Here is a 24,981-nt window from a genome sequence, read left to right on the forward strand (position 1 = left end):
AAACTTTTGGTGTACCTCAAGAGTTTTGCAAGTAACCCTACATCGGACAACCGATATAAATCAAATACTTTCCTCCAATTTAATGAAGTAATGGTAAAGTGTGAAAAGAGGACGTAAAAATTAGCGGGAAATAAAATAACTTCTGTAACGTGTGCTTTTATTTTGAAAGTTGAATTTCTAAACAAGATGTGCTGTTATTTTGGCGAGTTCCGTCTTCTGACGTGTCGTGACGCTCTGAAATCCCTGCACGCTCACTGGGAAGCGTCCCGGAATTAACGGAGGAAAGAGACGGAGATAACGGTTCAGGTGAATTTCACAGATACCCGATAAACGGCACGGCTGAGTACGGCGGGCAGAGTGAGGAGTGACCGGAGGAGAGGGACAGTCCCCTCCGGAAAGCCCGTCGTTTTAGGTCGGTACGATGGGGGTCATCTCTGTTGCTCTTTCTTGGATATGGTTTTTGTACATGTTGTACCAAAACAAACACGTTAAGTTCATAAATAAAAAAATTACAAGCGAACAATAGTGGAAAAAGTATAAAACAGTGTAAAAAGGGGGTGTAATATTATTAGCCTTGGCTCTTCATTGTATTGGGACGAGTGTGTGTCCACTTAGGGCTAATCAGCTTTAGGCTGACTGACTGAGAAGATGAATTAAAATCTTTTCTGCTCTCAGCATGAGAGAGATGTTATCTGCTTACTCTCAACTGTTTATCTGACTGATTTAACTTTATGTGGAACTTTTACAAAAACATAAAGCAATCTTATCTTTAGTCACGAATAAAGGGCCAGCCCACTATATGTACATGTCAGTTTATCAGTGTGCAGCTGCACTAAATAGTCTTGCAATGTCTGGTGTGGTTCTGCAGGGCAGGGATGTTATTTTACACTGTGGGCCGCATGCAGCCCACTTGGATCAGAACAGACCTCTTTCTGTCAGTGTAAACTACACGTTCAATCTGAGATATCTCAATATAAGAAAAAAGAAGTGCAGTTTCAGCAGTAGGGCACAGTTTTTCTACACAATAACAAAATGCTGTAGTAAATGAAAGTAACCGTTACCACTAAACTTTGAGCTTAATTTGTAAGAAATAAGCAAAAGGGCAAAATTACAGAAAAAGTTCTGGGCACAGACTGTTCTGTGGTTACAAAATGTATTATTTGTTTTGAAATTTCAACAGTCGATAGTGAAAAAACTAACTTTTATCCAATTTAAGTCTTTATCTATTATTAAAAGTCCAAAACTTATGTATCCTTCACATTTTCCAAAGCCTTCCAGGGGGCCTGATCTTTGCCGTACCAATTCTGGACCTGGGCCTTAGTTCTGACACCCCTGTTTAAGAGGACGCATTAGAAACTACCATATAAGTAGAGAGAGATTACAAACACAACTACCAAACACATTCATTAGTCATTTTTGGACTAGAGAGCATTTGTCAATCAGCCAGTAAAGTAACAGCTGTGAAATGCAGAAAATCCTGTACACTATGAATTCAAACACACCTCCTGCCATATGTTAATGAGATGCAATAGTGTGAAAGACTGTCTATGATCACTTGAATTAGTATTCAAACAGTTAACAATTTTAAACCCTAAAATAATCATTTTACACTTTAAAATCTTTTTTAAAAGAGTTCATTCTCAAACAATTGACTTTTTACACTCTTTCTCAGCGATGAGGCAGCAGGTCTGTCTGAGCCTCCCCCGTGGTGACAATATGGGCACAGCCTGTTCCTGCGTGCTCGTTTTCACCTCCTGCACAATTTCTACCGGCTGTTGCTTCTGAGAGTTTTTCTGCTGCTCTCTTCACAGCAGCAGATGGAAATTTTTGTTGAAGTGTTTTGTTTTTTTCCTTTCTTGTTAATAGTTTTGACACTGACTTGCTCTCCGTCTCTCTTTAACTTTGTGTAGATGTGGAGTCCCTTCATCCATGGCTGCAGCCAGATGACCTCCAGTGACTCCACCAGAGGACCCCTGCAGGGTGCGACAGATAAGCCAAAACATTATGACCGTTCACAACCAATTCCACTAAATGCCTCAAAGTAACTGAGGGTGGTCTCTGCTGCCTCAGGTTACCTTTAGAAGTGCAGATCTTTATGGTTTGGAGCTGTTTGGACTAGCACTGTGTGTATTTGGAAGTTGGTTATAGGAATAAATATTAATGTACATTCTCAGTTCCTACTAATTACTAATGCCTCATCTCTCTCAACACATAGAACCATCAGATTTCGATTCACTATGCAGTAACATCTAGAAAGAATCTGATTGTTCAGCTTCATTTATTAGCATGGAAATTATTCCAAATACACTGCATACCTGGATTGGAAACATACAGTTAAACATTATGAGTCATGGTTTGGCCTCCCCAGTAACATTATTGAAACTAGAGACTTTATAAAAGAGAGACACGAGACTCAACAAATCCTGAATATGAGAAGTTTGTAACTCTAATAATGGCCGTCAACCTCACCTGTCTCCCAACAGCCAATCATATTGTTGCACTGACATATATCCATTTGTTATGGAAGTAAAAAATCAGCTGAGTGTCCTTATTCCTCTCAGCTTCCTGTGTCTATGGGATGAGCCATGAGTCATTGATCATATCCTAACTTTGGACTGAGCTGTTAAAGAAGCTGTAATGTGTAACTTTCAGCATGCGTGGTAAAGGTATAAGCTAAAGCTAAAAAAAACTAACTCGTGCAATATTTATATCCTGCTGACCCTTGAAAGTGAGCTTATGGCTCTCATTCATCTATTTAGTCGCCTAGAGAATATGACCAAAATGTCTGTGGTAAGATTTGTTTCTATAAGGAGTTTGCTGTGACAGTTATATTTTACTCTTTTCAGTAGGGCAATATGGCCAAAAATATTTATCACGATATATATTTGAACATTTGCAATAATGATATAACTGACGATATAATTGACGCGAGACAAAAAACTTTACAACTCTGCAACTTTATTAGTGCAAAAAACCCCCATCAATGTATTTTTACTTAAACAAGCAGCTGTTTTTTTATGTGCATTAAAGTTATATAAAAATGTAACAGTGCAAATGCAAATTCCTTGCTGACAGTTTAACCAAAAGGCATTTCCAGTGGAAATTGGCCGACATATCCTGAGCAGAACCATGTATAATATCCACAAAACTTAAGGTTATACAGGTTATACACACACAATACGGTAATATTATGTTGAAGCACAGCACGTATCACTCAGCGAGGCTCCTGACTACGGTAGCCATAATGCTCGGACAATCCATCAAGCGGTGCGGCTTCGTAGCTTCAAAGTTGTACTAAAACATTTTTTGACAGATTTTCGAGCGCTGTGTACCACATAAAATGGGTTCGAGGTCAGTAAGCACAACCAGAATTCATACATAAGGCACTGTCGATTTTTCAGAAAATCAAAGAATTTTAAGAGCGACTTAGATTCCGAAAAACACGGTAATAACGACGGGCCGCTTGCATGCTCTACCAAAAAATGTGCTTTGTTGTGTATCTGACGGACGAAAGCCAAACCAGTTCCACACCACTGAAGTTGCAGCATTTTTACAAACCAATTCTGGTTCATCCGTTTCATTTAACGATCCGCTTTCGCCCTTCTCATTCTCCGTCGCTGCCTTACTTTTTCTGCCATGTGCGTATGAAAACAAAGGCACTGCACATGCGCGTTTTACCCATATTCTATCGCCATATTCCATTTTGTTATCATTCCTTTTTTTTTTTTGCGCCTGTCCCGTTTGGTTCTTTTGTCATCAGAATTCTTGTCTAAAGGTGAGGAAAGATGCCCAACGGATTTACTTTACCAAATTGACCATCCCAGCCTTGCTGTAGTGGTCTATTTGATTCACCTTTTATTGTTTATTTTATTTATTTTTTATTTTCACTTGCTAGATATGGGACAGACTTGAATGAGGAAAAGAAAAGGGAGAAAAGAAGAGGGGAAAAAAACAGTGGAGAAGAGGGACGGGGATAAAGGGCAAAAAAACAAACCAACTAAATAAGCAGACAAAAAAAAAATACATATATCGATCACCTGGATCACCTGTTGAGAAAGAAAAAAGAAAACAAGCAGAAGAAAACGAGAGCAATAGAATAAACAACATCACGATGATATATGGGAATATAACAGTAGCTACTAAATATTAAACATTATTGTGCAGCACGTAATATCGACATTTTCTTATCATTCCTAACGTTATACCAGTATTATGAACTGTATGATATGGCCCAGCCCTACTTTTCAGTTTACTAATTTTCATCTGTTTGCAGTAAGACCAGCAATATTTCACCTGCATTAAATCACAATCATGTTTACATTTCCCTTTTTGACTGGAACATTTGGATCAGTTTTAAATCATATAACAAGCGATTAAATTACACAAGATCATGAGAAAAATCATGTTGACACCTCATGACCCTGATGAAGGCCACAAGCCGAAACGCGTTGGTCAATTATTAAAGTTGTTCATCTTCCTTCAAGTGTTGCTGGAGTTGCTGCATTGTGGCCTCTTTCACAGAAAGAAACCAAAACCTCAAACTTTTTATCTCATTAACTCTAGTGACCAAATATTTGGTGTAACATTTGAATTAGTTATGAAATTGCAGAAGAAAACTGTTGTTTTCTTTCCAAAGCACAGGCTGAATGAATCTCAAAGCTTTCTTTTCCTGCAGTGTTTTTTTTTCTTTTAAGGTGACTTATATCAGAAATATTGAAACACACAAACAAATATGGCAGGAAATTCTACCAGGTGCTGTTGAATTCATGTCATGCTCTGCCTAAACCAGGACGGGCCAGGGATGAAATATGCAGAATAAATCCTCATCTGTGCACGTTGACAGTCCCGATTGAACCTCAGATATCTGATGCTAAGATGAGAGAAAAATTAAGCAGCCACTTCCCTCCTATTGCCACTGAACATAAGCTAAATTTAGCTCTCCTATTTTTGGACCATCACCCTCAATAAAACACATGATGCCGTGCAGAGATGAAAGATCTGCTTCTGTCCTCATTTAGGCCGCAGATGCGCCCACACACTCATACATGAGCATGAATGATCCAACCAGTGACTTCATGCACCAGTTAGCTCATCTTGCTGTCACATGTTGCTAATAGTAACAGCCCAGTTTCTCACATTTGCCTTTCTTTCATTTTTGAATTACAGCAGGATCTCCAGCACTGCACTTCAACACTGTTAACGGCTTTAACTGCCAAACAAGATGTACTTTGATATACGTAATCAGATCAGAAATTGTATATGGCAGCCCACCCACTTCTCAACCAGTTCAAACAAAGAAAAAGCCACACTGAGATCCTTTTATGTTAATAATATAAATTCAAAAAGAAAAGAAGAGAAAAAACAATCAAATGTTTTCCACAATAATTAGAGCTGCATAGAAAATAAATTATCTCATGGAGTAATTGATATTCTGATTTTCAGATATTATATCTGATCCAGCATCCATATGTTGTTGATAATCGTGAAATGTTTTTGGTTTTTTTTAATCTAGTTAAATAGCTAAAACATCTGTTTTAAGTCTGCTCAAATGAATTAAAACTGACTAATAAATTATATTTTGCTATAAACAGTATGAGTGTACACAGTAAATGCATAAAGGCTATGCAGTGTTTACTGCTGATGTTAGGATTGCACCTAGACATGACAGGCAATGTAGCTTATATGCACAATTGTATATTTATTGCAAGTGAACTCTTTAGGAATATATATAAAAGAGGGAATGAGTGATATCCCAGATAATTTGGGTAATGATTTAGAATTCACCCAAAGCAAGCAGAAGACCATCTGTGAATGCATATTATATTGAACCTTGAATAAATAGGCTACGGTAGCAGAAGACCACACTGGGTTTCACTGTTGTCAGCTAAGAACAGGAACAACAGCAAACTGAGGCTTCAATTCGCACAGGCTGAGCAAAATTAGACAACAGAAGACTGGAAAAACATTGCCTGTTCTGATGGGCCTCGATTTCTGCCGTGACATTCGGATGGCAGGTACTGAATAGGGTGTAGCAGTTAAGGTTGGTGGTGGTGTAATGATGTGTTCTAGGCACACTTTGGGCTCCTTAGCCATTGTCCTTTCCATTCTTTGCCAGTGTTTTTTTGATCAATTAAACTCTAATTAAATAGTGATTAAATGCCTCACAGAACTATCTTAATTGCTTGTTGTGAGTCAAGACAAATTACGGTTGTCTTGACTCACAGCAGGACTATAATTTAAGACTGCTGTAGTAAAAGGAGGATTGTGACTTCCATCTGCACTAATTTAAATTCAGTGGTATAGCTTTATTCTGGGACACATCTCTAAGAGCAGGAGCAAGACCCCCACCCCCCGAGGCTGGGGTGGAGATGGTTTGTAATGTAAATTTTGCAGATATGCAGGAACTGTACACAATCTGAAGCAGCTTAAATAGCGCGCCCTATATGAGATTTGCTAATTGGATGTGCGGAAGCTTATCAGCTGAGGCGTCAGCTGATGTGATCTGGGATTGAGATCAGCTGATCTGCCTGGATTGTGACTGAGATTGACCTCATGATCTGCCTGAAACAGTACTGTGCTCGGTTAATATAGAACAGAGAAAAGCAAGAAATCCTCTCGTCTGCCAAACTGCAATCAGTGACTGTTTCACAGTTTTTACTTGATGAGAGATTTCAGCAACGTTTCTGACACTTCCTGAAATTGATGGCCACATCACGTTACCATCTTTTAGAAATGTTCTGCTTGTTTGGGTTGAGCTTAGCGCCTATGCCATCTGCATGTCAGAATCTATTAAATGCATGCTGGGAACTGTCTCCATCTCCTTTCTCTTCAGCCTGACCATCCATCTGTCCACCTATTTTTTATCTGCAGTCTTTCCCCTCCTTCCTCTAAGATCTCCCTCTTCCACTCGCCCTCTCATTAGAGCTGCTGAATTATTTAACATCAGACAGTGGGCTTGGCTGCTGAGCCAGAAGGAGATGAAGAGGAGAGGAGGAAAAGCTGGAGAGACGGAGAAGCATGGAGGTGTCCGATACTGCGGGAAGTCGTGAGTCAGCAGGGAGAGAAAGGAGCAGTGGGAGGGAGGAGTGAAGGAGTTTATAGATAGCTTTAGGTGATACGACAGGAGAGAGTGGCGTCAAATGCCTCCCGGTGCGTTTGTGTCCGTGTTTGTGCATGCGCGCATCGATTGAGCGGAGAAGGTCATGGAGCTGAGAGGAGATTAGCAAACTAGACTCGGAGTAGGGGGAGCGCGGCAGCAGAGCTAACGCCTCCTCTGAATAGCGCAGAAACAGGAGGGCTCAATACAAAAAGGACAAGAGGAGCTGTTGCAGTATGGGGGAGAGCTATATGTACCAGCGACTCCCCTACACCAGAGGAGAGGGGGAGGGGGAGGATGAAGAGGCGGGAGACAGGAGTGTCGGTGGACAAATGGTAAAGTCTGAAGTTGTGGGTGGATGTGCAGCATCTCTTCTTCTCTGGCTGTAATTACACTATGTCTGTGTCTTTTTGTTCAGTGTTTTTCTATGAATATAAGTGTGGGTGTGGGGATGCAGGTGTATTGATCTTGGGTCTAATCTTACAACAGACACCAGATTTCATTTGATGTCTGTTTAAATTATTTAGTATCCTCATGGTTTAAAAAACAGTGTCTACTTTGTGAACCCTGTAACTGCACCAGTTATAAGTTAAACCAAAAAACTTCATTCTGAATTCAGTTTTAGGGTCTAAAATTACCCAACAGCAATTGACTATAAAGCAATAAATTAACAAACAAGCAAACAAATGTATTCCTGCCACTTAATTATGGAAGCTTGTTTCTGCAAGTCTGCAGAGGTAATATCAAGTTAATTTGGGTTATTGTCTCAAAATTTCATGTCAAAATTTTGACTTACTGATTGAGCATCTCAAAATTTAAAGTTACTTTTGATTAAGTAGGTCAACATTTTGAAATTTTAACGTACCTCTGCCTGGATTTTTTTGTTTTGTTTTGTTTGTTCTGGTTTTTAATTGTGAATGGCAGACAAAAGCCTTCACACTTAATGTTGCTTCCGTTAAATTTTAACTATTTTGTGTTGGGGTCCTGAATCCAGAGCGAACCTGCTAATGCTAGTCCAATGCTTAAGTCATGGTTCCACAATTGGGGCTGTTTGAACATGCGTTTGTCTATGGAGTGGGGATTTCAGCCAACTCAAACATGTTTCTGTGCTTAATGTGCTGCTCCCAAGGGTAAAGTTTAGTTTTGCAAAGAGCTCTATGACAGCGCTGTATTAATGCGTTTACATCTTTTAATAGTTTTGAAATATTAGGATGAAGCTATACAAAAAGCAAGAAGCTAGAGCTAGTGGTTGTTTACCTTAGCTTAACAAAGACTGTAGACTACAGTTACAGACAAATGCTGTAAAGGTAACGCTAACAAACACTCTAAAGATCTAATGAACATTTTGTATCTTTATTAATTATCCAAGAAAATTGTCACTTCACTTATTCTGCCTCAACAAACACAGAATATTGCTAATTAGATGCGATTTACTTGGATCTTTCTCTTTCACATAGAGCCTGGCTAGCTCCTCTTTTCTTGGCTAAATTAAACCACTGTTGGTTTTAGGCTTGACATCAGTAAGTGAAGTTTGTATGTAAGAGTGACATTAGATTAAGGCAAAGTAAATGTTGTAGTATATTGTCACCGTATACGGTATACAATTAAAGCAATTAGTTAAGAGGAAATTGTAGTTTGCTTATCATGAAATGGTGCAAAACTGGTTTTAGTTAATAATTTAAAGTCTGTGAAAAACTTTAAAGGTCTTTCAACTTGTGAATCTGTGAATCTGCACATTTGCTGCACATGCAAAAATGACTCCTGCTTCGAGACACAAATTCCAGCCTTAAGGGGTCTCAAGCTAGTGTACTCCTCGTGTCTGCACAAAGCCTGGATAAGTGGGAGGGCTGCGTCAGGAAGAGCATCCAGCGTAAAATTGGTGCCAAATCAAATATGCAGATCTATCCACTTTGGCTACCCCTTGGGAAATAAAGGAGCAGCAGAAAGTACATTTTGCTGGGGAATCTGCAAAAAAAGATGAAACAGTAGCGTCCTAAACAATTGTCAGAAAATGTGTTTGTTGAATCTTGAAAGTCATTTTCAGGAGTAAAAATGCCCCAAATTTTCTTACTCCAGCTTCTTAAAATATGAGCACTTATTGTTTTCTGTTCTTGATGCTTTTCCAGATATCTAATCATTACATTGGTGCTGCAGATGTCACATCCCATCAGTCATTTTGGCTTTTCATAGCTGAGAGTAGCTCCTGCACTTAGAGCACACATTACAGTGTGCCCATTAATGGGGTCCATTAACATCACGCTCAGTAATGGAACAATTCAATCGCATAAGCAGAGCTATGTTAAAACTGGAGGCTGTTAACAGCACTGTATGCATCCTGATGCAGGTGAAATGTGTGTTTGCTGTGTAGATGCAGTGTGAGGAGGGCACAGAGTGGCTGCTGGAGCTGCTGACAGATGTGCAGCTGCAGCAGTACTTCCTTCGGATCCGTGATGATCTCAACGTCACACGACTCTCACACTTTGACTACGTCAAGAATGAAGACCTGGAGAAGATCGGCATGGGACGCCCAGGTACCTCTTTAAGTGTTTTTCACCCCAAACCTACGTGATAAACAGGTAATCTAAACAAATATCAGATGTGTCTGTGTGTTATCTTTTAGAAAAATACACTATAAACATACAATAAAATCCAGGTTTATTTGTGTTTGTATTTTTGCTGGTCCAGGTCAGAGGAGGCTCTGGGAGGCAGTCAAGAGGAGACGAGCCCTTTATAAAAGAAAATCCTGGATGAGCAAGGTGCAGTACCTCTCCTGTCCTGAAAGTTGCTCAAGCAAGGCTGCAATCTCACAATATGATATTCATGTATAAGCTGCATTTGTAAAAATGTCTGCTTTCACCCTCAGGTATATTTAGGAAAAGGAATTTTAGTTTGTATTGATGTGGCTTTGATTCTAATTTTATTTTATTTTTTCATGTTATGTCACATGGTCTATGTGTGTCTTTTATCAAAATAGGTTAATTTAGATTCATTCAGATTCAAATCAAGCGTGTTCGCATGCATAAGAAGTTTCTGGCCCTGCAGGTGTTTCCAGTGAAACGACCGGACGCTGACACACAGCAGCCCCACGGGGCATCGTCTGCCGCGGCCCCGGCCAGTAGTGAGTCAGGGGCCGCGCTCACCTGCCTGATTAGAGAGTCGGAGCTTCAGCTGTTTGAGCGGCTTGGAGACGGGACATTCGGGGTGGTGCGGCGAGGAGAGTGGACTGCACCCAACGGCAGAGTGGTGAGATGAAGAAACACAGTATGAGGCAGCTGAGAATGTATGACATAGAGGCTCAGGGTGTGTTTGCCCACAAACAAGCCACTTGGGTCCCATCTAGGCTAAGCATGTGGGTCCCATAGCAGTTTATCCCTTTTGGGCCTGTAAGAAATATATCTGTGGGCAACTCGTAGTCTCCTTGCATGAGAAAACCTACGTAGGAGGTAGAAAGGGCAAAGATGCCATGGGCTCTGTGTGCACACCAACTAGGGGCCCACGTAGGATAAATGTGGGTTTGCAGCCCCACAGTTCACCCACAGCTACCCACTGAGGGCCCACACTGGCATGTTGGCTGGTATATTATTTATAAAAAAGAAACATTATACAAGGAAATGTGACTATTCTGGAGAAGATGAAAACACAGAACATGTTTTAGTACACAGTCAGAAATATGAGGCTGAGAGAAGGTGACTGATTCAAACCATTTTAGTAAAATGAATCTTATTGATATACTGAAAAAGAAGTGAATGTTATCAGTCCAATCTTTCATTTTCTGAAATATCACGCGTGTTCTGCGGCCCACTGTGGGTTGTGTGGGTCTGCCCGCAGCGAGGCCACACATGCCCCAAAAGGACACATTTGCTGGGTATTTGTCACTTCCTCTTAAGTTAGAGCATCCCATTTGAACTCCACAAAGTGATTTACTTATTTATTTTTTACAGAGGTTTCTCTAAAATCAGCTCTCCTTTTCTTTGTAGTTGTCAGTGGCAGTAAAATGCCTGAAATCAAATGTACTGGACTCAGACGGTCTGGATGATTTCATCAGAGAGGTGAATGCCATGCATTCACTGAGCCACCAAAACCTCATCCGCCTGTATGGCATCGTCCTCACACAGCCTATGAAGATGGTAATCCATGAGACACACACACACTTATAAGAGGGAGTTTGTCCTCTTTTTGAGAACTTGATTTATTTCCAACAGTCGATACATTGTAGCTGCTGAGCTATCAGATGTTTTCAGTGATTTTACGCTGAATGTTTCAGAGCTGTTAAGCTCAGTTTAGCCTGCAGGAGTTTCTGCTGCCTCAGGTCTGGCTACTTTAGAATAGCCCTGAATATAAGATCAGTGTTTCCCACACACAGAGGAAATTCAAGTACAAAAGAGTTCACACAGTCTACAAGTTAAAGATTTGCCGCTTCCAGATGTAACATATTTTTTAAAAAAGCACTGAAAAACAGTACAGACGGGATTATATATTTTAAAAGAAGTGCACAAAACATAAACACAATGAGCTCTGAGCACATTTTGTTTGTTGGAGTGTAGGTGACTGAGCTGGCTCCTCTGGGCTCCCTGTTGGATCGGCTCAGAAAGCGGCAGGGTCACATCCTCATCTCCTCGCTGTGTAACTATGGCGTGCAGGTCAGTTAATGCCGAAAGGAAAAAACCCCACAATGAAATTCAGTTTTATCACACTGTTCTCTCTATTAGATTTTCTTGAGTACAGTTTCCATAATATTTGTACATTTGTTTAAATTTAAATATTTATTTGTTGGAGATACAGCTCTATTTTATGACATTTCCCATGTGTAAGAATGCAAAAATGCTCCCATCTGTCACTCCACACCTTCTCCACAGGTGGCCTGTGGGATGGCTTACCTGGAGCAGAAGCGTTTCCTCCACAGGGACCTCGCAGCCCGTAATGTGCTGCTGTCCACCAATGAAACTGTGAAGATTGGAGACTTTGGCCTAATGAGGGCACTGCCTAAACACACCGACCAATACGTCATGGAGGAAGGCCACAAAATCCCTTTCCCATGGTGAGAGTGACTTTTTTCTGTCTCTACATACTATCTGTGTTTCATTATCTCAGCGTCTCAGTTGTTTTTCACCGATCTCTCCAGGTGTGCTCCAGAGTCTCTGAAGTCTCGCACTTTCTCTCACGCATCTGACACCTGGATGTTTGGGGTCACCCTTTGGGAGATGTTCACCCACGGACAGGAGCCGTGGCTGGGTCTGAATGGGAGCCAGGTGCATCTTTGAACAACCCTCTGACATAAAAAATAAAATAAATGAATTATTCATTAGCTTCAGCTAATCACGCCATTATTTATGTGTCGGTTTACAGATCCTTCACAAGGTGGACGTGGAAGCTGAGAGGCTGTGTAAACCAGACGATTGTCCTCAGGATATCTACAATGTGATGCTGCAGTGCTGGAGCCCCAAACCTGAAGACAGACCAACTTTCATTGCCCTCAGAGACTTCCTGCTCGAGGTAGCACAGTAAAACACTGTCGATCGTAATCACTAAATGTGCTTTAGGAAACGATTCTTTGTTGGCTGCAAGTATGTATTCCATGTCTAAAGGCTGTCTTTGACTCTGCTGGTGACACTAACGACACTGTGTGTGCTCTGCAGACCATGCCCACAGATATGAGAGCCCTGCAGGACTTTGAGGAGGAAGACAAGCTCCAGATTACAATGAATGATGTTATCACCATCATTGAAGGAAGGTCAGTGTGTGATGTTTTGTTAGCTAGAACATGCCTGTAAGGCATCCTTTTAGCCTGATTTTGAGAGAGCAAGCAGTTTCTTAATCAGGTTAGTGGGTTTGAGAGTCGTGCTTATGTAAGTGCCTACTACACAACGGATCTCCCGTTGAAACTGGATTCCTTACATTGTAGAAAATTACTGCAATTATAATCTTATGACTTCCTTATCACATTAATATGCGTGTGTGCATCGTATATATTGTATGTCTGTAACTACCTAACTACTAAATTAAAACCCAGAAGTTGGCAATTAAGAACGTGTACTGCTACAAGAATGCACATTACTGTAGGACAGTCACCACGTTGTTTTCATACCTGTTTGTGTGTTTTCAGGGCAGAGCACTACTGGTGGCGAGGTCAGAACAGGCGCACACTGCGTGTCGGTCAGTTTCCCCGTCATGTAGTGACGTCAGTCGCCGGTCTTTCCGCCCAGGACATCAGCCGGCCACTTAAACACTCTTTTATACACACTGGACATGGAGACACAGACCCCCAGAGGAGCTGGGGACACGCAGACCGCATAGACAGGTTAATGATACAGTACCTACAGTAATGTAGTGTCATACAGTGTGCTTCGTCAGATGTGACTGTGCTTTCTGCGTCCATGGATGGCTCTAGGCTGCTGGGCTAATGTTAGAGTCCCACCACAAGTCCAGAACGCAGAAATAGAAGACTGGAAAATGAATCTATTACAGAATAGACTCTTCTTTAAAACAGGTTAGGAAGGAGGATTTATAGATTTGTGTTATTTACATTAGGATTCCACAATGATAAGGCAGGAGAACAGATAACAGTTCTAAAAAAGAAAATCAGTTTGAAAGAAGAAAAATCACATAAAGCCAAAGCACTAAAATTGCGTTTTAACTGAAACCATGCATGTACTATTTTAAGACTGCCTATACTGCAGCTCCCCACTAGAGGGCAGCTGTGTATCATGCATAGTTTAACAGATGTTTTGCTGTTGAGCTTTAGAGGATTTTAGAAGACACGTCCACATCACTGCACTGTTTGCAACAATAGAGGAGTAGTGAAATAATTTTACTGATGTTCCAGTTCCTACAACGGGATTATTAACATGTTATTAACAAGTATGTTTATTAGCTTCAACCATCTTCAGTATGAGTTAAAGGACAGGACTTGGACTTATTTTCAATTTTAAACTTTTATTACATAAAAATGATTTTCTTTCCTTAGCCTGTACTTGGGGAACCCCATGGACCCTCCTGATGTCCTGGGAATGGATTCAGGCATTGCGAGACCGACCAAACTTCCCAACCGTGCCAAGAGTAAATTCATTTGTGCCGTGAGACTGTATTTTTGCTGAATAGTGATCTAACTTTTCTGTTACACCGATGCATGTCAAATCGAACCTAAACGCCTTTGTCTGTTTTTATCAGAGCTACCTCCCCCTCGTCCACCCCAACCTGCCGTTCTGCTCAAGAGTGAGATTTTTTCTTTAATCCTTCAAACACATGCATGTCAGTAGAAGCAATTATCTAAATCTAGAGTTTCATGTGTGTCCAGAGCCGTTCTACGACTCTGTGATGGACGATTACGATGACGAGGAAGATGCCAGCACGTCGTCTGGGTTGAAGAAGCTGGGAGCATCCCTAGGTCTGAAGCTTCGGCCGTGGGAGGGGACAGGCGTGCGTTCAGCCAAGAGCGAGGTGTCGCTTATTGACTTCACCGATGACAGTTTCAGCTCTACCACACCTTCTCCGCTCACTGAGTCTCGGCAGCTGGATGAGGACACCCTAAAGGTAGCTCAGACCTGAGTCAGACTGTAATAGTTGATGCTCTTACCCTCATTAGTAAGAGATTTTTTTTTTTAACTTCACCTAATGTGACTTCAAGACTGCATTGACCAATATGAGTCCCATTTCCCCTTTCATTATGGCCTAGAACTGTCTTTTAATGAACTGTTGAGGGTTGATCAAGCTGAGGTTGGCATGATTCTTTTCTTTCTTTGAATGTCACCCACTCCCTGAGTGGAACCATCCTGTAATCACAGCAGAGGGGTCTTATATTCCCAGCTCATCTGGAGAATTAGCCATCTGATCTTTTCAGTTCACCCTCTACAACTAAACAATGATTGTGATGTAGTTCAAAGGTTTTCAAGACACGAGGGACCTTACACGGCCACATGCATGGCAGTATCCTCAATCAAGTGTAGGTGGTGCACACACAGCTTGAAATCTTTGCCAGTACTCACAAATGATGAGCTGTCTTGTTTCCCAGAGACAGTGGTCCAACCTTTGGCCTAGAAATGTCATAAATAACCCCTTCCACTTGAATTCACCCAAGGCGCGTGCAATGTGATGGATGATCAGTACTTATTGATTGATAATGTACACGTTCACGCTTTAGTGGTCTTCAGCGGAGTTGCACAGCAATTCCACCTCATACCTTCAGTCTGCCTTCAATCATCCTGACCAAGCTGCAGCTTCATGATATTTATACTGAAGTTTTTGAAGTAAAAGTAAAATTTATTTATATAGCACTTTTTAAGACAGGAAGCTATTACAAAGTGCTTCACATGGGAATAGAAAAGCATTTCAAACAAATCAAGTCACTTTTAGTGTCACGTCACATTACTGGTACACTGGTACAGCACATGTGAGCAAGCTTCACAGGCAACAGTGGTGTGCAAAAAATACAAGAAACATAAGAAACAAGCCAAATATAAGAGCAGGAATGTGAGAATTATAAGAATAAATATGTACAATTTTAAGGATGTATGCACATTAGTAATATCTATGCCAAAGTGTGTGTGTGTGTGTGTGTGTGTGTGTGTGTGTGTGTGTGTGTGTGTGTGTGTGTGTGTGTGTGTGTGTGTGTACACATACATATATGTAAAATATACAGAGGTCAGCAGTGTGAATATTGTGCACAAAAATGGCATATATGTACATTATGGAGTGCATAGTGTTGAAGTTCCGGTAGGTGAGAGTGAGGTGTCTATGCAGTGTTCAGCAGTCTGGTGGCCCGAGGGAAAAAGCTGTCCCTCAGTCTGCTGGTTCGGGACGGATACTGCAGTACCTCCTGCCTGACCGAAGTAGTTTGAACAGTTTATGGCTGGGGTGACTGGAGCCTTGATGATCCTACCCACTTTCCTCAGGCAACACCACCACCTCCAATTATCCTTTCAGAACACAGCACCACTCTCTGGAGAGCTTTGCAGTTGTAACCGGTGCTGTTGCCATACCACGTGGTGATGCTCTTAATGGCACAGCAGTAGAAGGTCCTGAGGATGTGGGGGCTCATGCTGAATCACTTCAGACTCCTGAGAAAGAAGAGGCACTGCTGCGACTTCTTCACTGTTTTGTGTGTACTCACCATGTGAGATCCCTCGCCAGATGTCGCCTAGGAAACGGAAGCTGCTCACTCTCTCCACAGCAGCGGTGTTGATGGTGATGGGAGTGTGTGCTTCCCTACACCTCCGGAAGCCCACTATCAACTCTTTTGTCTTTGTGAGTTTGAGGGTGAGATGGTTGTCTTGGCACCAGTGTGTCAGGGCGCTGACCTCCTCCCTGTAAGCCATCTCATCACCTTTGGTGACCACCACCACCAAACAAACAATATAACAATATTGAATAATTGAAACTTGTGACTAAAACAAAACTCTAACCCTGGAGGAGGTGGACCTTAATAGGTCAACCAGAAATGACCACTTCCAACTTCTGGGTTCTGTAATAGTTCTTTAAACAGAGCTGTACTGTTAGCTAAACAAGGTTAACTTAATATCTTGGCTTGAACATTAAAAAAAAGAAAGAAAGAGGATATCCAGACCTTTGCAAAACAATTTTTCAGGATTTTCTGGCTGAAAGTCAGGTTTTATTGACCAACAGTGGGTAACTATGCATAAATAAATATAAATGTAATGATGATTTGATGGAAATCGGTGCATTTTCTGGTTATTTCTGAAGAATTAATAACGACATATGTGAGTAATTCAAACCCCAGTGAACACAAAGAAGTAATATTACTGCAGCAGTGATGATTTCCTTTTGGCTCTGGCTCAAACTTTGTTTTTGTTATGCAGGAAAAATCTTAATAACGTTGGATAACTTTTCCTTGTATCTATTTGTCTTCTCAGGACACTCCCTCCATTCTGGACTGGCCTCTCCCCCAGCCAGCATACGATGAAGTTACTGCAGAGGCTGAGGATCAATCAGAGGACCAGGAAGTGCGGTCCATATACAAAGGGTTGACTGAAGAAGCTTCTTCATCCGCTGGTGGTGGCTTGACAGGAAGGAGCGAATCCCAGTCAGCTGACCTCTTCCAGGAGCTACAGAGGGAGGTAGTGAAAGCTGTATTAATGCCATTCGGGATCGATTTTTACTTTTAAATTATCACCCAAGCTAACATAAAGCTGCTGTTTCTCTGTTGATGTAGGTGATGGTGAAGCTGCAGGTTCCAATGGCAACAGGCCGCTCCCTCCCCTCCTCCCCACTCCCCATGCCTCTGGCTCCTTTGGGCCCGCACCGACAGATCCATCTTCCCCCTCCATCTCCCTCGTCTGCCTCCTCCTTTGCCTCCTGCTTTGAGGACAGGCCTGTGCTGCCTCCTCGCAGTCCCGTCCCTCCTCTGCGTCCCTCCAAACACAACCTCTCCGCCCGTGCCATAAACCCAGAAGCACGCACCAGCTCCATTTCACTGGGCAACGAAGATGACACACCCCCTCAGATCCCACCCAGAGACCACGCCTTTTCTCAGCCAGGCTCCCGCTCCTCGTCACCTGTAGCATTGCCACCTCCTCCTCTCGCCGTCTCGCCCCGTCGGGCATCGGGACTGCTGGGTCCACTCCTGTCCTCCAACTCTCCATCGTCGTCTTCCTCTTTGCCTCAAGCTTCATCCCATTCCTCACGCTTAGGACTTCCTGGCTCATCGTACTCCTCCACGTCCTTACTGGATCCACTCGCCTTTCGTGAGGGGCGTGGCCTTTCCTCACTGATTGACAGTTCGCAGAGCTCTGCCCCCGTCCCACTGCCGGAGAGACCAGCTTTTCTGGAGAGGTGAGTTTTTCATGGAGGCAGATTTTTATGGGTGGAGAGCAAAAAACGAATTTGTTCCCTTGATAATTTATATTTCTTCCAGAGCATATATGTATAAACAAAAAATAGTCCTCAAATGTAATGTTGGGGTAACATTATATTTTTGCCAGCTCAGTGTTAGAGATTTTTATGGCTCTGACATCAGCACTGCACCCTACAAAAAAAAAGAGGATTTGAGGACTTGATAACATGGGACCAATCAAGTGAAATGGTACACGCGTACCTGGGGTGTTTGTGCATGTGAGGGATCATCCAATTAACCCCAGCATTGCGTGACACTAACTAAATGGCACGTGTGCTCCTTCTTCAGCGCTTACTGACTTTACACGGATATATTTATTTCCAAATTTCCCACAAGGTAAATAACAAGTGAAAAATATCCACTATTATGTGAATAACACCTAGGTTGAAATGTGACATAATTTTTATTTATTATTATTTATTTTCATGAAGATCAGGAGCTAAAGTGAGTCATCAAATCACTTGGCATGAGGCATTGCTATTTTATTAGCATTTGTTGTAATAGAATATTTTTTCAGCTTGTTTGAATTTGTCGTCAAGCTGTTGAAACAAAGCTCACATCTGTGTGCTGAGTTCAGGGGGGACCCCAATACAGAAAACAAGCAAGCTTTTAAACCAGATACCAAAGACAAAGAGGAGCTGGCAAGTGGTTGCGCTCACCAACCACTTGCCAGTTTGGACCTCATTTGTCCTTCATAGCATCCTTAAGTCTTCATACCATAGATTAACGAGGAGCTGGAAACATTCCTCAGATATTTGGGTCCATATCGACATAAAAGCATCACACAGGTGCTGCACATTTGTGATGCCAATCTCCTGTTTCACTGCATCCTGAAGGTGCTCTAATGGACTGAGACGTGGTGACTGTGGAGGCCACATTTTACTCATTTTCATTTTGCAAAATATACTCATGTATGCTGTGGTGTTTAAGTGACACTCATTTGGTGCCAAGAAAATATAATCCACATCATTACACAACCACCACCAGCCTGAACTGTTGATACACGGCAGGATGGATCCATGATTTCTGACCCTACCATCTGAATGTTGCTGCGGAAATATACTCCTCAGACAAGGCGCCAGTCTTCCAATCTTCAGTAATTCAGTTTTAGTGAGCCTGTACAAACTGTAGTGTCAGTTTCCTGTTTTTAGCTGACAGGAGTGGACAGGAGGTTTGACATGCAGTGACTTCAGAGATGCTCTTCTTCATACCTTGGTTGTGATTGGTTACAGTCGTCTTCTGATCAGCTCAAAGCAGTCCGGCCTTTCTCCTCTTACCTCTGACATCAACAATGCAATTTCACCCAGAGAACAAAAAAATCCCAGAAAAGAGCAGACAATAAGAGTGGGGCAAACAGTCGCACCGGCGGGAAATTAACCAAAAGTAACGTACAACTGGAACAAGATACAGAGGAATCGTAATTAGAAACTAATGAGAAATTTGACATTTTACACAGCATCCCAACTTTTTAAGTAACACAGTTATGAAAGCAAATAAAAGCTTATGCTAAATAAATGTTTTATAGTTGGAAAATGTCGTCAGAGACTTATTATTACGAGAATTTCTTCAGTGCAACAGTAAAATTTCAGATGTCATTCACAGAGAAACATCATCAGCTAAGGGGCGATGGTGGCTCAAGAGCTGGCAGTTTGTCTTGTAATCAGAAGGTTGCCGGTTTAAGCCCCGGCTCGGACAGTCTCGGTTGTTGTGTCCTTGGGCAAGACACTTCACCCATTGCCTGCTGGTGGTGGTCAGAGGGCCCGGTGGCAATAGTGTCTGGCAGCCTCGCCTCTGTCAGTGCACCCCAGGGTGGCTGTGGCTACAATGTAGCTTGCCATCACCAGTGTGTGAATGACTGAATGTTGTGTAAAGCGCTTTGGGGTCCATAGGGACAAAGTAAAGCGCTATACAAATACAGGCCATTTACCATTCAAAATAATTCATATGCCATATTTCATGTTTCTTAACAGATACGGAGCAGCCAACATGGCGGCAGTCAAACCTATGATGCAGCAGCACCCTAGTGGAGCCAAACCGAACACCTCCTACAACAACAATAACGGCCGAGCTGCAGCTCCCAGCATTCAACGGGAACAGAGCATCACACAGGTGAGGGAGATCATAAGGAATGTCACTTTTTCTATTAAAACAAAAAAGTCATAACTTTTATTTGTTGAGAGTCACAGAAATGACAAACACCGAATGCTGTTGTTTTCCACAGGCAGACAAATTAGAGTCACTGATTTCTAGATGACACATGAAAAGCTAAATTGTCCCTTTTTATTGAATTCACATCCTTTTATCAACAAAGCTTTTAATTGTGAGAATGTAATGCTCAAAAAGCTGCAGATTTGAATCATATTCATATGGTTTTAACATTACCTGAGGAAGAATAATATTAAAAAAGAAAATCATTAACTTTATTACTAATTTCATTGGGACTGCGAATTAGGGAAAAACTTCAAGGGGCTTGTGGCTAATTTAAAAACAGTTTGATTCATTGCATAAGTGACTGAGAGAGTTTGAAAAGAAGGAAACCTGCTCGTTTTGTCACTTCTTCTCTTTGTACAAGCATGGTAACAAATGTGCCCACGCAGAGTTACTCTCCGAAATAAAAGTAGATTTCTTTTCATGTGTATCCATATGACAGTTGCACTTCTTTAAAATGCAAACATGACGTTAAGTTTATTGTCTGATTGTCAGGTCCAAGGAGCTGTGCACGGTGTCACGATAGAGGAGTGTCAGGCTGCTCTGCAGAGCCACGAGTGGAGCATCCCTCAGGCCATAAACCATTTAAAGGTGCAACTGTCTGTCTATACACTTTCCTAGTTTATTTGTTGCCGTTAACAAAGAATATATAAATGAATCAGAGCGCAAAAAAGTGACATATTAACAGCTATTAAGTGTGTTACCTCTTGCAGTTACTGATGGACCATGAACTGCTCTGTAAACTGTGTGATCCAACATAGTAAAAAATTGAAAACAGAATTGCTGAAAAAGAAAAGAATCAATGTGTTGCAATAGCCGAAGGTCCAGACCTCAGTGGGAAGGTATGAGAGCTGTGCATAAATGAATGCACTTAAACCTCAATGAAGCAACTATTAAAGAAGAGCGGGCCAAAATTCAAGCTTGTGATGTCAGATACTGATAAAGTCCTACAAAAAGCAATTACTTCAGATTATTGCTGCTAAAGGTGTTTCTACAAGCTATTAAATCATGGGGTGTACTTAGCTTTCCACATGCTGATTCTACATTTTGGCTTAGTCTTGTCACATAAAGACAAGACTAATAATGACACGTTCAACCATAGAACTGAAAGAGGGTTGTATACCAGGGATTGTAAACACACACATTGAGTTAGGGAGGTTACTGATTGTTTTTGTCCTGTGCTTTTAAAGGTCTTATTATAATTAATGAAACTGGATTAAATTGTTTTCTTTCAATTTTAACATTTAAGCGATTCAGTGGCTCTGCTTTTGAGAAGTACATAGGTAGCTAAAGTTTATTGTCATCATAAAGGTTAGGATGTGGGAGCTTTTCTGTTGCTAAAGAAAGCCAGTGTTCATGCTGCAAAAGAGCATCAGAACAGCAAGAAGAGAGTTAAATGTAGTAAAAACAATGATGGTAAATCACGTGTCTAAAATGCTTCTTTCACCATCTGCGCTGTAGGTGGAGCAGCTGTTTCGGCTAGGGCTGCGTTCAAGAGCCGAGTGCGAGGAGCTGCTGCAGCATCACCAGTGGGACCTGGAACATGCCAGCACGGTCATGCTGGACACATACGGACCACATCGCAACAGGTAATCAACAGTAAATGGACAGAAAAGAGCGGATGCCCACTTTGTTTTTTGTAGTACTGAGCTCTGAGTTACTACTGTCTGTAGTGGCTGATGTCTCTCCCAGGTTGAAACCTGCTTTTAATGTGCCGCTAAGTTTGTCAGCATGACATGACAGCACAAGCACAAATGTGCTAACGATCCATCTGCTTCCTCCATCCTCCTGTTAGACTGCTGCTCCGGTTGCTTTTAAGGAAAATTTTATACACTTCTTAACCTGTGGCTGTCAAATTTCTGACTTGTTGACACAGTGAGAAAAAGAACTTGAGCTAAAATAATCTCTCAAGTAATTTTCTTATTTTAGATTTTCAGTTGGTCATATTGGAAAGAGTGTTTGTAAAAAAATAAAAAAATAAAACCTCAAGTTCTCATTTTTACTTTTATCTAACTTTATGGATTTTGCTTTTGTCATTCATTTATTTGTTGTCCACAGTAAGCGTCATTATATGTCAGCTCAGACACAGCTGACACTCGGCGATCATTGTCTCATCAAAGTAATAAACTTTTGTCACCTGCTACTGTCACTAGGGGGCAGTGTCAAAAGTATGTGGAACCGCTGAATGTGGGAGCTTTTTGGAGCCAGAGGTAAATTATCCACTAAGACTTGCAGGCTTGATTTGTAAAATACAGACACAGACTCCTGCTATTAAGTTTGCAGTAAGATAAAGTATCTGGATTTCTGTTTGTACAGTTGACTACACTGCAAAAATTAAAAAAGAAAAAAGGAAAAAATAACAGCACAAACGTGGTCAAGAGGAGGTCAGCAAGTCATATTCTGCTGTGGTGACAGCTAACAGAAAACCAGCAGCCTCGTAAAAATCCATCTGTCATTCACGCATCCCCAATAAAAATGTGAGCAGGTGAGCTTAGTTAGAAATATGAGTAACTGTGAACAGGAAATGTAGATGTAGAGGCAACATGTTTATTTGTTCTGTAAGTTTAGGAATTTTAACACACGATTCACTGCTTTTTTTTTCTAGCCAACCTCCAGTGGCCACTACAGGAAGTGCAGTTTTTGGCTTCATTTTTCAGCCCTGCTTAGAGCTTAAACACTCAGCGTTCAGCGATTGTTTGCTGTTGTACAGAATCCTAAACAAAGAAGCTGATATTGTACATTGTTTTTCTGCTTCTTAGGAAGTGAGAGCAGGAGGACAAATTGAGCGGCAGTCACCTTCTGACAAGCTCCCGAGCTCATCTGGATCAGCGCGCTGACACAGAGTCGGCAGGATGACTCATTGCTCCAAAGACCAGAGACGCTTTTTAATGACCATTAAAAAGCGTCTCTGAAGCAGCATGTGTGAATACCTGCTACTACCTGTGTCACTCGCATGCTCACTATAACCTAAAGGAGCAGCTGTTACATGATTCACAATATTTACTTGAACAGTTGTTATTTATCTTTTTTTTTGGTTGTTCTTTTTTTTTTATCATTGCATTAATCCAGAGTTTGTTTCAGCTGGTAGCTGCTGCAGACGTTTTCTGGTTGTGAGGTTGTTGTAGAGGCCTGTGTGTGTGTGTGTCTGCGTGCGTGTGTGTGCATAAGCTTACTGTAATGTCAAATGGCTTTTTGCTGTCAAAAAGAATCAGGGAGGTATGAGCTGGCGTATAGTTGCACTTTTAGGAAAAATATACAATTAATGTTGTATAAAACATTTTACCGAGCATGTCAACAAAGATGCTAACTGCTGGTCAGAAGAACAATCTATCAGTGAAGTGAAAATGTTGATATGACTGAAGGCATATCAGATATTATTATTATTACTGTATTTTTGTGTCTTAAAGGTTCCACGTGGAGTTTTCATGTAAAAAGGCATTCAAAAGTCTTGAAACCTGCATTCTTCACATCCCATGTCGTCGTCTTTCCTGCCGTCGCTGGCAAATTGCAATGTGAATCGTAAAAACTGCTTCATAGTGCTTTGAGAGTTCAAGAACTCCACAGGTTGCCTTTAAGCAAAACATTTCTGGCTTTACAACAGCAGGAATTCTGAGTGATGTCTTTAGTTTTTATTATAGGAATATTCCTACCTTTTCCTCGTGGATACAGGGTATTAGTCAAATCTCTGCACATTAGATATCTACTGCTACTTTAAACTCATGGTTATTATATCTTACTGTGATTCTGCTGTATGATAATCATCATGCTGAAGAACCTGTCACGCACTTGATTTAGTGGGCTACTGCTACGTGCTGTCGATGCCAAATTTCATAATGCGTGTGCAGATATTAAAAATTTTAACAGCTACATGGAAAAGTTTCTTTTTTTTTTTTTTTTACAAAAAAACAAACAACAAAACTGGAAAGTTAAACTTCAGACAGGTGGTAGCAGCTTGGTGAATATGTTTATAGCAGTCATAACTCAGTATGTGTGAAGCATTCAGTTAAGCTCAACTATGAAATCTGTTTAATGTGACACTGACTATAATGTACTGTTTAATCTGAGTTGCTTACAAATGTAAAATGCAAATATGGCCTTCGTTGTTTTATAATAAACTGTAATCTCATTTCTGAAAGCTTTCATGTGGTTATTTCATTAGTTGGATACAGCGGGAAGACTGGAAGACACAAAGCGGAGATGGAACTCTACATATGTGGTTGGCAAAGATGTTAAGGATATGGAAGTCTGATTTTAATGGGATAAACTAATCCTTTGATTAAATAATGTCAAATTAACTGAAAAAATCCCCCTAAAACTATTTTGTTTACACCAGAGCAAGTGGACCCTGAAGCACGATGTGACACTGGAATCAGGCTAAGAGAAGATGTAAGGGAATGGGAGCATGGATCCTGAGGCTGCGTTCTCCGAGTGGTAAAAGTGAGTGGGCAGGTATTAAAGGTATCTGATGTGTGGCCTCGACACAGGAAAGCCAAAATTAATCCCTGAGATTGTTTCCTCGGGGAAACACAAAGACCTAGAGGTTTCTCTAGGGAGCTTGATACCAGTAGTAGTGAGTGGATGAGCCAGCATTTAATGGGCCTGAGACAACTAGTTTAAGCTGAGACATGCAATGAATTATGAACACCGTTTGTAGGTGATTTGAAATGGGCTGCAGAAGGTATCACACTGCCAACTTCAAAACATCCAATGAACCTGGGTGACAATCTTTTGGACTTGGTCTTTGATGGAATATCCTTTCATGCTGTAGGAGGTCAGAACAGTCTGTCAAGCATTTGTTTTGGTTGACTCTCAGGAGTAAGGCTTCCCTTGC

The 24,981-nt window shown here is 41.3% G+C and overlaps 1 protein-coding gene across 6 annotated transcripts; it reads left to right on the plus strand.

Moving 5' to 3' along the window:
- The first annotated feature begins 223 nt into the window (after window positions 1–223).
- tnk2a (tyrosine kinase, non-receptor, 2a) lies at window positions 224–24,044 on the plus strand. 6 transcript variants are annotated; one of them, XM_080864398.1, is made up of 22 exons: window positions 224–306; window positions 1,911–1,980; window positions 9,465–9,627; window positions 9,782–9,852; window positions 10,139–10,339; window positions 11,074–11,223; window positions 11,641–11,736; window positions 11,953–12,134; window positions 12,219–12,345; window positions 12,443–12,589; window positions 12,733–12,827; window positions 13,200–13,394; window positions 14,061–14,152; window positions 14,264–14,308; window positions 14,391–14,626; window positions 16,963–17,166; window positions 17,262–17,881; window positions 19,913–20,051; window positions 20,646–20,741; window positions 21,612–21,739; window positions 22,304–22,360; window positions 22,910–24,044. In XM_080864398.1, exons 3-22 carry the CDS (start codon window positions 9,465–9,467, stop codon window positions 22,914–22,916), a joined length of 3,051 nt encoding a protein of 1,016 aa, XP_080720524.1. In that variant the 5' UTR covers window positions 224–306; window positions 1,911–1,980; the 3' UTR covers window positions 22,917–24,044. The 6 variants fall into 6 exon arrangements, 5 of the variants coding, with proteins under 5 accessions (XP_080720524.1, XP_080720523.1, XP_080720521.1 ...); XM_080864397.1 differs by having other exon boundaries at window positions 230–412; XR_013969518.1 differs by lacking the exons at window positions 224–306; window positions 1,911–1,980 and adding an exon at window positions 6,735–7,431 and having other exon boundaries at window positions 22,304–22,627.
- The last annotated feature ends 937 nt before the right edge of the window (window positions 24,045–24,981 follow it).

The sequence above is a fragment of the Rhamphochromis sp. 'chilingali' genome (genome assembly GCF_963969265.1).
Source record: "Rhamphochromis sp. 'chilingali' genome assembly, chromosome: 18".
Taxonomy (NCBI): domain Eukaryota; kingdom Metazoa; phylum Chordata; class Actinopteri; order Cichliformes; family Cichlidae; genus Rhamphochromis; species Rhamphochromis sp. 'chilingali'.